At 40.8% G+C, this 14491-nt stretch overlaps 2 protein-coding genes across 2 annotated transcripts in view; both read left to right on the top strand.

Annotated features, from left to right (window-relative positions):
- The window catches only part of myt1lb (myelin transcription factor 1-like, b), a 32303-nt gene extending 25310 nt beyond the window's left edge, over window positions 1–6993 (top strand). The window contains exons 13-20 of the mRNA XM_041061328.1: window positions 76–138; window positions 357–440; window positions 3027–3248; window positions 4152–4246; window positions 4829–4932; window positions 5062–5205; window positions 6205–6267; window positions 6853–6993. Of these exons, the coding sequence (XP_040917262.1) occupies window positions 76–138; window positions 357–440; window positions 3027–3248; window positions 4152–4246; window positions 4829–4932; window positions 5062–5205; window positions 6205–6267; window positions 6853–6993 (916 nt within the window). The remainder of the gene's footprint in view (window positions 1–75; window positions 139–356; window positions 441–3026; window positions 3249–4151; window positions 4247–4828; window positions 4933–5061; window positions 5206–6204; window positions 6268–6852) is intronic.
- A 7174-nt stretch (window positions 6994–14167) lies between these two features.
- The window catches only part of LOC121197339 (peroxidasin), a 44072-nt gene continuing 43748 nt past the window's right edge, over window positions 14168–14491 (top strand). Inside the window, 1 exon segment of the mRNA XM_041060904.1 lies at window positions 14168–14384. Within this exon segment, the coding sequence (XP_040916838.1) occupies window positions 14200–14384 (185 nt within the window). The 5' untranslated portion in view covers window positions 14168–14199.

Genomic DNA, 14491 nt, shown 5'->3' with positions numbered 1-14491 from the left:
AACTTATTGCTTATTGGAAATCATTAAGAAACTTTTGCTGTAGGCCCTGAGCCCTTTTTGTGTTTTCTGCCCCAGGTGCCCGACACCAGGGTGCGATGGTTCGGGACATATCACTGGCAACTACGCCTCACACAGAAGGTACAGACACACACACACATTCTACAGCATACATACATGAACCAGTTCCTCCCTTTTCTCAATACATCTCTCTTTCTCTTCTGTTTCACATCCATCCTAAAGTTCTTACGTTCCTCTGCTTCTGCTTTCCTCCCCCTCCTCTCTCCCTCTCTCTCTCTCTCTCTCTCTCTCACACACACTTTACACTTCAACTTTGTAACACTGTCATTTATCTGCAGTCTCTCAGGGTGTCCGCGGGCCAGGAAAAGTGGGATAAAGATCATCCACAGTAAAGAGAACAAGGAGGACCAGGAGCCTATCAGGTACAGTACAGACACCGATCATCAGTCTTCTGTCTCCCTTTAAAACCCTGATACCGAAACTCCTCATCCTGCTACCAGTGCTGTTCACTGCTCTCAGCTCACTTTACACATTTCCCATGTGAAACATGAAAAATGACATTATGACTTCACTTTTCCTGTTTTAAAATGATGCAAAGAAGCCGTGTGAATGGGAACAAGAGAGCAGTGTGCTGATTAGAAATCAGAACATTGCTCTTTGACATGCACTGATGCAAGGAAGAATAAATCAGTATTAGCTCTGACAAGACAAATGTGCTATGAGTGTAGAGTTTCAGCCCAAGTCTAAAGGTTGCAGGGGAAACTTCAGAAGTGCAAGCTTGTAGCAGTTTAGAGGAGGAGGGGGGGGGCTTCTGCAGTCTCTGGTGAACTCCTGCAGACACAACCAGGTAGGAAAAGACAGAGAGGGAGAGAGAGAGAGAGAGGCAGAGAGAGATTGATTGGACTCTACCTAAATTCCACAGTGGGCCTCAGCCCTGCAGCTGCATTGATTTCTCTGGTGGTGCAGCAACACGCGGCATTCTCATTCCTGTCATTCTGTTAGATTGTGCCACAGGTATCTGCCAGTATGCTCTGCTGACATTAAAATATCACTGTAAAATATTGAAATTCACTGTTCACCAACAAAAGAATCCAGACTTTATAAGTCTAAACAAAATATTAATGCTGCTGGTCTTTGCATGAAACATTAGGTTCAGCCTCCCTCCCCAGCTCCATCATTTTCATACAGTTCCTGCCCTGTTCTGCTCTGTTCTGCACTGTGGCATAAAACACAACACTCCACTCGCCAGGCTCTCTCTGCTGGACATTATGCATTCCTGGACGACAGTCAGCTGGGCTCCTCTGAACTGTTACAGCACAGATTGGTGATGTTAGCCTCAACAGCACAGCTCTGGATTTGTCTGCTGCCAGATTTTGCCGGCTTGGCAGCCAGGTCACTGATGGTGGTGTTGTGAGCAGATGTCTGGTTCAGGCAGCTGAAACATTTATGGCTTGAACTGGTCTCCAGAGTTCCCCTCAGAAGATGAGGAGAAGTGCAGCCATGGGCAAGGCTAGCAAGAATGTAAAGACCATGCTGAGATTTTATTTACACTGCAGTTCAAGCCTTTAAGAGAGACAAAAGAAGTTTACCCGACTTTATTGGAATAAATTAATTTATTCATAATTAGTGTTCCTAAAATGTATCATCAGTACTGGGACACAGAGATTCTGCAACAAGGGCAGTACATGAGGAACCAACCTGACAAAACAAGAAGCATCTGTGGACTAAATTAAGGCTACCACGAGTTAGAAAGTTTTTGACTTTGTTGGTATCAGAAAAGTCACTTAAGGTGGCAGGCAGTGGTGAGGAACAGTTTTATGAAAACAATGTTTTGACAGTGGTGAACGATCCAGTCATGTCATATCAAAATGATCAGGTGACTGCAATAAGTCTGAGGTCAGGACATTTCACAATTAAACTTTAACCCACTGTTAATTGTGGGTTCAAGTCTCATGTTGGTATAAAATAAGTATTTACTCAATTCAATAGCAGTGATGAGATATTAAAATACCGTCTGTCATCTTTAAGAGGTATCTTGATACAGTCAAGCAAATGGGAAGCTGATCCTAGGTGATGTGTTTTCTCTTTTTAAATGGCCAAATGATCCAAATATTGAGAAGTGACAGCTGACGCAGCAGATTAGATTGTGCTCATATCTCAGTGGTCGAGTAACACCACAAATTCTGTCCTGATTCATCTGGGAGGGAGGTCTGAGCTCTAATGAAACATGTATAAAAACACTGTCTGAACACTATAAGAAACTGTCACCGCTCGTCATTATGGCGCAGTCTTGCAATCCGTATCTGAAAAATAACTCGATATTGAAAGCAGTGGCATCTTAACAGCATACACACTATTGAAGTTCTACACAGCTGCATGAATGGAATAGTTAAGCAAATCCCTTTGACTTCTGATTTATATTTACAAGAAAAATCTCAAATACACTCAGATAGTGCACATGATACCCCCCCGTATCTTTTTTTTTTTTTTGCAGTCAAAAAGCCATGAAACTAAAACCAGCTATTTGCGGACAGAAGTGATACTTCTCACAACTGATGTTGGCTTTAGCCAAAATCCATTTCGCCTGCTGTGACATTTGGAATAATGTACCGCCTCATTGCATCTGATTAGCACTGGTGTTGATGCACTGTCAGCATTCCGAAAGTGTGATAAGGCTGCCACGGGGACAGCTTTAAAATACGATGATCATATCTTTGTTTATATCAAAGCAGCAGAGATAGAGAGGGAAACAGAAAGATGAAACTTGCTGTAGTGTACGATGTCTCTGTGCTCAGGAGGCAAACGGACTGGAGTGTAATACCAGATCGCCAGCAGCTGAGACTCAGCAGGTCACTCTTTGAAGGAAAAAAAAATGTCTCCAATATGATGAAAGGATGAGAGCATCAACCATGAGTTTGCAGGCAAATGAAGGCATTGGTTGAATGTATAGATATGACCTAAACAATGAAAATGTCTCATCTGAGGACCTTTCCCTCTGTCCTCCCCAGGTGTCCAGTCCCAGGTTGTGATGGTCAGGGACACGTGACAGGGAAGTATGCGTCCCACAGAAGTGCATCCGGATGCCCCATAGCAGCCAAGAGACAAAAGGATGGCTATCTAAACGGCATTCAGTTCACATGGAAGTCTGGCAAGACAGAGGGCATGTCCTGCCCTACGCCGGGCTGCGACGGCTCGGGTCACGTCAGCGGCAGCTTCCTGACACATCGAAGGTGGGTCTAGGGAACAGAGGCTGCAGTTCTAAATAAGCCCTCCACTCAAAATGTGTGTTGCTTATTGTTTTAGCCTCACTTTGCAGAATGATGTTATTCATCAGCTGAGGAGAAAGTTTTTACACATTTCTGCGCCCACCTTTAATCTGAGTCTAAAGGCGCAGAGGACTTGTGTTTTTGAGTCATCTTAGATATGCATCACTAAATAAACAGTTAAAGTTTGCAATTAAACATCCTTTTGTATTATTTATGAAAAGTCTAACTCTGAAAAACCAGCTAATGTGATACATCAAGACTGTGTGGGTGTGGTTTGATCAGATCTAACTGACAATTTTCTGTCAATTAAACACACAACCCACCAACCGCCATCAGATTTGGATTCAAATGTAAAGTATGGGACATGTCCCAACATGTCTGCAGGGTAATTTTTAAAATGGAACTCAAATATAACAAGATTTCTGGAAGAATGACATGTAGGGCAACATAAATGTTGCTAACTATACCCTCCTGTAGCAAAGATGGAGTAATTAAACACCACAGCTGTATTGTAACACATTGCCAGGCTTTGAAGGGGCGCTCCTTGGATTTTACACATTAAGTGTGCTTCACTTGTCATGGGGAGTGAGTACTATTCTGCCTCTGGGCTTTTGAAGCCTGAGAAAATCACTAAGCCAAGACACCCTGATGACATCAGGGTGTCTTGGCTTGGGCTTAGAGACTACAAAAATTCATCAGAAAGCCTGCATAGCAAACTGGCAGAGTTTACTGGTTTGGGAAGGTCTAACAAAATATGCCATCAGTTGCATTATGGGAAACGAAGCCTCCCTGTATATAAAAAAAAAAAAAACAACAGTGTATAAGCCACCTTGGCTCATTGTCCTTCCTTCTTGTTCCTGCCTTCAGTCTGTCGGGTTGTCCACGCGCCACCTCCGCCATGAGGAAAGCCAGGCTCTCCGGAGTGGAAATGCTAACAATAAAGCAGCAACGTGCCAGCAACGGTAACTACAACTACCACTCACCCACACACTACAGGCAATCAGAAACATGGATGTAGAATGATTTACTGAGCAGAGTTCCAATTTCGTATAATAAACCAATCAGGAGGGTGTGTGTGCGTGTGGCGGGCAGCATCAGAGTAAAGACTTAAATTGGAAATAAACTGCCATTCAGGAGTGGGTTATAAATAATGTAGCTCCATTGTGGCAGAACAGAGCTGGGCTTATGTGGCAGTAATCAGACATGTAATATCTGAGCTAGCGTGTAACTGTGTTCTCCATCTGTTTTCCTAACACTTCACCCTGGACTGCAGAGAATTTCAATGCCTCATAAAGGAATGTGACAAGTTCATAATGCAATTTGTCTGTGAGATTGTTGAGTCTAAATCAGCTGAAATAACCTGACACCAGTTCCATTGTAAAGGTGAAGACAGTCACACGCAGCAGTCCAGCAGGATTCTGACTCAGCTACAGTCATATTGTGTCATTTTAATTACTTCAGTCTAAGCATAAAGGCCGTTAATCTAATTTACGACTGAGGTCTTGCAGTAAAGCGTCAGTGCTAATGCTGCCCCTCCTCTACAGGGCTGGACCACGAAGAGGAGATCAAACAGCTGGATGAGGAAATCAAAGATTTAAGTGAATCTAATTCACAAGTGGAAGCAGACATGATCAAACTTAGAACGCAGGTAAGCCGCTTCCCGTCCCCGCGCCATCCAGTGGCCCTTTGTGTATCTGAGTCAGCACTAATGTGTGTCTGTGCGCGCGAATACAAAGCTGTACTGTAACATCCTGTCGTCCACCCTTCCTCTCCTTAGATTACAACAATGGAGTCCAACCTGAAGTCCATAGAGGAGGAAAACAAGGTGATTGAACAGCAAAATGAATCTCTCCTGCATGAGCTGGCCAACCTCAGCCAGTCACTGATTAACAGTTTAGCTAATGTCCAGCTCCCTCATATGGTAAGGGTCACCAGGAACGGCAAGCCGGCAAGTTGCAGAATATAGTTAACTGTAGCATTAACAGCAGCTTATTCATTTATTTGTGTATTTAACCGCAGCCTATTGTGCATGCTAAGTCTAAAATGTGGAGCATTGCTTGTCTTTCCAAACAGTGAGGGGGGAGTTGTGAAATGAGGTTTGATTGGGCATGTAGTCTCTCACAGTGGTAGCAACTCCAAGAAGTGAAATTATTACTACATTCAACTGTTCAGGTTCAACAAAAGTCTACACAGTATATACTGAGATGTGTTTGAGGTGTGATTACTGAAGTGTATTGCAGCGTGGTTGAATTTTCAAAAGAAATCGTCCTCTCAGTGTCATTTTAATTCTGACTGTGGACGTTTTTAAGGATGAAAACCTGTTTTTTTTTTTTTTGTAGAATTATCACTGACAAAATATCCATGTGCTTCACACACTGTATTCTATCTGCTATCACTCTATCTTTTTTTTTTTTGGCTCTTGAAGATAACAAAAAAAAGAATAGCTTGGAGTTTCATAGTAATCACACACTATTTTGTCCTGTTTTATTCCTCACAGTGCCATTCTTTCATGATGTCCTCTTCCATAATGGATCAGTTAGCATTCATTGACAAAGGAATGAATTAAACCTCACTTAAGCATCCTTGTCTAAGTGCCAAGCCATTTTTATAATCATATCCTCCTTTTCTTTTTCAGCGGTTAAGATAAAAAAAAGTGTCCATGACACTGGAGTAAAATGAATTTAAGTGCTTAATATTTTACAAATGATAACTCTGACGTCATAGGCTGAGCTGGCACCGTGTCTGTCTTAATGTCCTCTGTCTCTTCATCTATGTCCAGCTTCTTCTTTCTTCAGTTAATTTAAGGTCTTCTGCATATGGCTGCATATCAGATACTGCCGCCTAGTGTTTAGATGTGAAAATAACAACTTAGTTTCGCAAAGCAACCTAATAGAAATATGTCCCTTATCTCCTCCCATAGAAACCACTGGCACACAAAGAGCCTCCTCTAAGGAATAACAGCTGCTTACAGTTGCACCAGCAAGTAAGTCAGTGACTTGGAACATTGAAATCACTTTGTTCATGCTCTGTGTTTCAATATTGTATTTCATGTTCTCTCTAAATAAATAACTGAATACCTAATTGTGAAAGCTAATCAATATTTCATGTTGAAATGTAAATACCACTGAACTACAGTCGTTTGAATTCCCCTCTTGCTTACAACTTGATTTTAAGTATTGTTTTATTTGTTGTTTGTTTTTTGGGGTATTTAGGATAATTAATTGAGCCACTGCTGTAAAAGAGACGTCTGTAGAACTGTTGACAGAACAAGTGGAAAGGAAACAAGGGTTTCGCTGTTAGGCATTCATTCAATTCTTAAAATTCTAATTATTGTGGCCTTTATTTGCTTAATTCATACATGTGATGTGTGACGTGAGCTCACATGTGCTCATGTTTTCAATCGTTATTGTGATAGTTTCGTTATTTGTAACTTGTAACAGCACGGCAGGTGGTAGACATGTTTTGTTGAGACACACAACTCGGAAAAAAATCATTCAGTGATAGATATTTCCTCCCTCACCTCTGCCTTCCTCTAATAGCCTCCATGTTCTGTCTTTGGTCCTTGCAGGAGCCAATAAGCGAGCAGAACTTTGATGCCTATGTGACTACTCTAACGGATATGTACTCAAATCAAGACCAGTACCAGAGCCCAGAAAACAAAGCCCTGTTGGAAAACATCAAGCAAGCTGTTCAAGGGATCCAAGTGTAACCATTCAGTCAAGGGAGATTTTTGTTCCCCCAGCAGGTGTGGGTGGTGCATCAAATCCACATACAAACAGGCAGTGATGGTTTGATCTCCTCGGTTCGGTGCAGTAACTTATATAGTGTTATATATTCTAAATTCTGTTCTCTCAAAAAAAGAGGTATTACGCTTAGAAAGACCTCGAAAATTCTTTCTTTCTGTCTTTCTTTTCTCTTTGGGTCTTGCTTTGAGGAAGAACATAAAAGAGTAAACCGCAAAATAGTTTTTGAGGACATTCACATTTTGTACGTTTTCATATGAGCTGACATAGTGTCATGTAATGTTTCTAGCTGCTCATGTATGCACATTTTTAGTGTATATTTCTGAACAGTAAGCTAATGATAATGGAACATGAGTTCTTTTTATTGTTTGACAACAAAGCATTTTAGATGAAAAAAAACTGGACAGTGAAATAAAATTGAAAAAACTACAAGCAAGGAGGAAGCTAGTTCTTTTTCTCCTCACTGGGTGATTTTGGACTTGATGATTTTAGATGCTTTTTTTCTTCTTCTTCTTCTTCTTCTACTTCTTCTTCTTCTTCTTCTTGCGTGTAGATTGTTCAAGAACAAGAACTGGTTTGCGAATTGCTTTATTTTCTGACAATGCTTGAGAAACGTTTGTGTTTTGTTTTGATGAAAAAAAAAAAAGATGTGTAGCTGTAGGTGGGGGCATTTTTAATTGGTGCTGTAAATGAATCCTGAGAGGAAACTGACCTGATGTATGTATGAATGTATGTATGAACAGTTATATTGTAAACATCACTACACGGAAACCCGATGGTGGAAATCCCATTATCTAGGAGAGCCAGTTAATTCCTAGAGGAACACATCTGTGCGGTGCATGCATGTTCACATGCTCATCCTTAACTAATCTCAAATAGAAATGATGTGTAAAGACAATGACCTAGACCACATTCTAGCCTTTCTAAGTATCTAAATCTGCTCAATCTCAAGACCTGTGTTGCTAGGATCAAGAAACGTCTCAGCAATATAATAATTAAATCATTTGTTTATAGTAGATACAGGATGCAATCTGCAAAGGAAAAAAAAAAAGGTTGGGTATATGCAATTTCTTGTTTATAAGCATAGCGGGGTAACATGAATCTTTTTAATATAGCCTATGTAAAATATTGATTTTTATACAAATCTTTTAATACAAAAGTCTTTTTAAAAAAGAGGAGAGAACCTGGACATTGAGATTTAGAAGGGAAAGTATATGAGTTCCACTTTTTTTCTGTACGATTTTGCACAGGGACACCTTCGTTTCCATGTTTTGATGTTCTTACAGGAACTAAAAGCAGTACCCGAGCACCTAAAAGGAGGGTTTCAGAGGGTTTTGTAAAGAGTATTTATAGAGTATGACAGCGGGACTTACAGGGTCACTGTCCCCACTTATGTGCCAGTAGACTATTTGCACTTGTCCTTGAAGATATTATCCTTACGTACGGCGGCGTGCAATTTTCCAGGTGACCTCTTTGGCACACGATTGGAGCAACCAACTGCTTGGAGCCACTGTAGGTGTGGATTTAGTACCACTGAGAGAGGAAGAACAGGGACTTGAAATCAGAGAAGAGGATGATTATAACCATAGCAGTTATACTGTAGGCTATTATCAAGTGTAAAAACATTAACAATGTTCTTTCATTTTTGCTATGTTTTAGGAAGATGAAGTTATCCCCCAGCAGCACTTTATATCTAATCACTGTACAAAGGATTAAATAGTCAATCAATTCAAGGTTTTAAAAAAAGCAGAAGAAAAGGTCTGGTGAAATGAGACCTTCGAGGGGTGATACGATCCAGCGTACCGCCCGTACGCCTGACCGCATGCACCCCTCCATTCTGTTGTTCTAGTTGTTAGCGATCATGTTCAGAATTTGCCTTTTTGAGAGCTAATGCAAAAGGTGCTTGTTGTTCACCTAATTGAATCTCATCTATTGTACTTTACTGTCCTCTTTCAGGACTCTACTACCCATCATCCATGACTGCATACGCCTTTTTCCACAGCATCGTGTCTGCAGCTTTTTGCCAATATAGTATTGCTTCAGTAGAGTAATAGCTAGTACCAGTTTTTGAATTAATTCTCATTATCAGTAAAAATGGAAAAGGGGTTTTAAAGCACAAACTGGCTGCTCATCTGATGTTGGTACATAAATAACAAATCTGAAAAGAGTTATCTGTGACTATCTATAGGGAACACAAAAAGGTTGTCAAGTATTTAGAATGCTGACTTTTCATATAAATTATTGTGAATTCATCAGAGTTTATTATTTTATTTGAGCCAATTCATTTTGAGATTGATTTCAGTGACCATTAACAAAGACAGGATTTTGTATAAACTATTGTGCTCTCTGTGGAACTGAAGTTTGATTTATTTTTGTACTACACAGCATGGATTTGTTGACATTTTAATTTTGCTATAAATGTGTGAGATCACAAGTTGCTGTGATATTTCATTTATAAATTGTGAACTTTGTACAATTTTTGTCATGCTGGATGTTGACACATCTTACTCAGAATAAAGAAAAAAAAATGTGTTGCCAGAGGCCTGTAAAGTGATTTATTTTGTGTGCTCATTTCACACTGATGTCCAAAACCAGTTAGAATGAACTCTCCACCAGCAGATGGCAACAAACCCAAACCACACACGAGGCCGTTACACCACAGGTGCACCTCACCCAGTGCAGATGATTCATTACAGTTAAAGTTAAATTGAGTGATAAACATAACCACTGATTTGCAAGTTATCCTCAAACGATTCTTTTACTTTTACCACAATTTTATGGTACACGTTTTATTGAAATGCCTCTGTGTGACCAGCTTATTAATTAAGATTCAGATGCACTCGGTTCAGTTTGTCATTTAGTCACAATAATCCACTTGACAACGGAGCAATAAAAGAAGCTTAGAAGGTCCTCTTCTATATTAATCTATGCTTCTATGCTTCTCTCCTTGTCTCTCTCTCTTGTTCCAGAGCACATCTCATCTTGAAACAGTATTATAGCAGTTTAGTATTGTTTTTTTTCTCTGTTTTTCTCAGTTTATTTTCAAATTAAAATGAACTTTAAAGGACTTTCTGTGTATCTATGAAAGGTTACAGGACCTTGGGTTACATTTTTGGCATTTTAACCTCTATTGGATTTGTCTTTGTTGACAGTGTAGAGGAAGACAGGAGGGAGAGACACACGACAAAGGACCACAACTGGAGCCGAACTGAGGACACTGTGAGTATGTGGTATAAACCTTAACAATTTATCCTCCGGTGAGCCTCAGGGTACTGTCATTTTAATCATTGTAACATCTCTAGAGAAATAATTATCAAAGTCCTGATTTTCATAAATGCCGTGGTCAAATATCAAAGTGCAAGGAACAAAGATTTTAGGTACATCTTTCAAAGACAGAAACCTGCTCATTAATCTGTGCATAAAGAACTCCGCAGAGAGTCCACTGATGTGTATTCCTTTACCTAGACAGGATCCAGAACATTTTGTACATATTCCCTATCTTCTTTGGACTTCTGGATTTGCATTGTTTCGCTTTTCATGATCCTTGGCAAAAAGTATTTAACGGCACACTTCATGACCTTATTATAATGTTAATATTGATGATCCAATGACCCAGACTTTGCACAGATGGTGGAACTCAAAGCTAAATAATGTAGTAACTTGGGACAATGAGAAGATGGGAAACCCCAAGGTGCCTTAAGAGAATGACAGGTCATGCAGGTCATGAAGGTGTTGTCAATGGCAGGAGACTTAGATTTAGTTTAACTTAGACATAATGAGTACCTTATGAAGAGCAATAACAGCCTATATGAATAGAAAATGCACCAGTGTGCATTGATGGAGTTTTTACTATAGCTCTGTGTGAATAAAATACCACAGTCCACAGAATATGTTAGTTTATTGGGGAAACCAGAACATGCTGAAACAATGCTTCCCGAGTTAATCTGTGCCTTCAGTCTGTCAGGGTGTGGAAATGCTAACAATAGTAACGGGACAGCATTGTTAGCGGTGGAAATGCTAACAATGACACAGCAGTGTGCCAGCAACAGCAGACACATCTACCTCTCACCCACACAATACAGCAATCAGGAAGACGGATGTGGAATGATATTCCAATCTGACATAATAGACCAATCAGCAGGCTGTATGTATGTGAATGTTGGTGAGCTGCTGCTGCTGCTGAGTGGCTTAAATTGCAAACGCCAGTCTGCTTATAGGTTGTAAGTAATGGGTTTTGGAGAGCAGCTCCATGATGGAAAACAGGGCTGAGGCTGTCAGGCACTGATTGAAATAAGTAGCTTTCCGTAGAGTACCTATCACTCGTTTTACAGTTAAATGTGATATATAGTATGTATATGTAAGTATTTTTGTTTAAAATGTTTAAAAATTAAGTACGATTATCAACAGAATGTTAAGAAATAACAGTGTTGATGTTTTGTATTGTCTTTGTATTGTGTTGCACAGATATCCACTAAAGTTAGAATCTCAACCAGTCCTGTCTCATTATACTACTTTGTACCTAAAGAGGGGACAGTGAGACACTGTAGAGTCCAACCTGCCCTCAGTCCAACCTGAGAGGTAGCAACTGTGAGTTGGCTGTAACCCTGTGTTGCAGTCATCCTCTGGAGCTGCTGCTTTAGCTCCCTCTCCCTCCTTGACCTATCGTTGCTCATCCTCTATTCCTGCCTCCATCACATCTTCCCTGTCTCTCAGACTGGGTGAACTGGGTGTGAAATGTCATCTTCAGTCTAACAATAAGCTCAACGTGAGGGTAAAGGTTGAACCTTGGCTGTGAGTGGCCAGTGAGCCCAGTGCCTGTCATTCAGCAGCACTCTCTGTAGCACCCCAAGTGACACGTACACAGAGAGGGCAGGAAAAAGGTTTATGGGTTTTTCTGACGATTCACTGGTCCACCGATGCAGGAGCCCAGATTTGTCCCCAGTGTGCCTGATGGCCAGTCCAGGTGAGCAGGGAGGGGGGACCAAAGAGTGCATTTCCTTGTTTCTTACCACCGTTTCTTACACTATGGGTGGACACCCCAGTGTTCTGGTAATATGCTGCCCCCCCCCCCCCCCCCCCCCCATTCATTACACATTGCTCCTTAAACTAATGCCTTTAAACTGATCAAATATTATTTACAGAACAGTCATGTGCAAGGCCTGTAAGGTTGAGAATTTTTTCATATGTACTGCTATTTCAGCATGTGCCAGCAGATGTCAGCAAACCCAAATTATTAACAAAGCAACACTGTGGTGTGATAAAAATAATAATAATTGATGATAAGAACACAGTAGTATAATAAGATACTAAGAACAGAAGAAGATGAGGAAGAAGGAGAAGAGGAAGAATTCTGTAGGTAAAGTTTGACAGCGACTTCATGCTGCTTCAAAATGTCAACTTATTTGTACTGGTTTGTACATTTAAATTTGAAAATCCAGTTTATACATGATTTGGGCCCTATTCTCATTTCTGATTGGTGCACCAGTTAGACATGTTTATCCTGCACACCTGTGACTGATCAAATGTTAATTGGCCTGTCTGTCAGAACTCAAGAGTTACCTTAGCTTTACATTGTTCACTGACAGAATAGGAGGTGAATTTAAATTAAACTAAACTAAATATTTATTAGACATAGCTCTAAGGCATGAAACATGACCTTGTACTGTTGCTAATGGTAGCTGGATCTCTTATTTTTCAGAACACATCATCACTACTTCAGCTCTTTTGGGACAAAACAAAAATTATTATTGGCAGGCCCTGCAGCCACCAACAGGGGCCACCAAGGGCCCTCCAAAATAACTGAAAATATGACCTTTCTTTACATTCTTTGTTCAGTATGTTCATATTTCACCTAATTTAAAGAAACCTTCCCTAAAGGTCTTTTTTCAATGCAGATGTGTCAACTTGTCAGAACAAGAGCAGGGGACATTAATAATTTTATTAATGATTAATTAAATTAAAATACCCTTGAGCTCTACACCTCGAGCAAAGCATATGTTCTTTAATGTGTGCAGGAAAATGCAGCAGATCTTTTATCTGTCTGTCTGTATATCTATCTATCTATCTATCTATCCCAGCAAACATTTGGGGAATGTACTGATGTTCTGTAAACACTGCATCACTGCATGAAGGGTGTGGTAACGTTCATTGGATCCTCACTGTTAATGCTTCCCAATGGTAACTGAGGAAGGTTTTCTTAACATTCCTGAAACATTCTGTGAAGGTTGTAAGAAAAACGTAACCTTTAAGGTTGAAACCCAGAGGTGATTACTTCCTCTGAACATTTTATGCTACTTCACCTACTTTGTTGCATTTCGTTTACTTTACTACATCTCTGTGACAGCTACAGCTTTCTGTAGACTTTCAAAGTTCAGACTTTACACATATTAAAGAGACCAAAAGTATGTCAAGCAGTTAGAATTTGCTCCACTTTAACCAGCTAAAGCACTGATCAAATACAGTAACACTAACAGAGGCCTGCACAAGTCGCTTTACTTTTGATACTTTCTGCAGACTTTGATTCCTCCGTGTTTTCACCTACACATGATTTTGAATGCATGACTTCACCTCGTAATGAAGTTATGTTTTAAACTTTGCTATTTGCTACTTTTACTGAAGGATCTGTATTTTCCACATCACCTGAACGGAACGGAGCCATGTCCTAAATTACACCTCTCATACATCAAAATGGACAGTTTTCAAAAACATTAACCTGAGTTCCAGAGCGTGCTCCAAATACCGCTAATTTATTAGAGCAATAACCAATTTTAGGATCATGACAAATTGCAGACGGGTTACTAACGTTAATACCAAATCACGGGACTGGGGAGGGGAGAGGGGGCGCTGTAGCAAAATTTGAAATTTGCTATTCCTCATAACTTAAAGGTACAAACCGCATATCTTTAGCTACACCTGAGGACACATATGTTTCTAATTGGCGTCTCGTGGAACAGCATTAAAGTCAATACTCAGAAAGTTGGTCCACTCAGCTTTCTGTTGGACTTGCCCTCGCACAGGACTGTAACACTGCCCCACTTCTCTCTCTCTCTGTCTGTCTCTCTCTCTCTTTCTTTCTCCCTCTGTCTCTCTGTCTCTCCCAGTCGAGTGAGCGTGCTGTTAGTGTGTGAGAGGGGCAGCTGGCGGTCTGTGCTCGGCTCGGCTCACTGCTAGCAATGGCGCTGCGGGCTGCCCAGCTCTTTTCTCCGTGTCTACTCGCGGCGGCTTTGTTATTGCTCGCCGGCGGACCACAGTTTGGACTCTGCTGTCCGAGTCGCTGTCTATGTTTCCGAACCACCGTGAGATGTATGCATCTAAACCTGGAAACCGTACCAGCAGTTTCTCCTCAGACCACCATTCTGTAAGTAGCTCCCCCCCCCCCTGCCTCACGTTTAACGGGAACCAAAACCTCACGGCGCACTGGACGGGAATGCAGTGAGCCCTGGAAGCGTGTGTGTGTGTGTGTGT

This window comes from Toxotes jaculatrix, chromosome 17 (genome assembly GCF_017976425.1).
Source record: "Toxotes jaculatrix isolate fToxJac2 chromosome 17, fToxJac2.pri, whole genome shotgun sequence".
Taxonomy (NCBI): domain Eukaryota; kingdom Metazoa; phylum Chordata; class Actinopteri; family Toxotidae; genus Toxotes; species Toxotes jaculatrix.
The sequence above is the reverse complement of the archived record's forward strand: the minus strand, read 5'-3'. Positions and strand labels throughout refer to the sequence as shown.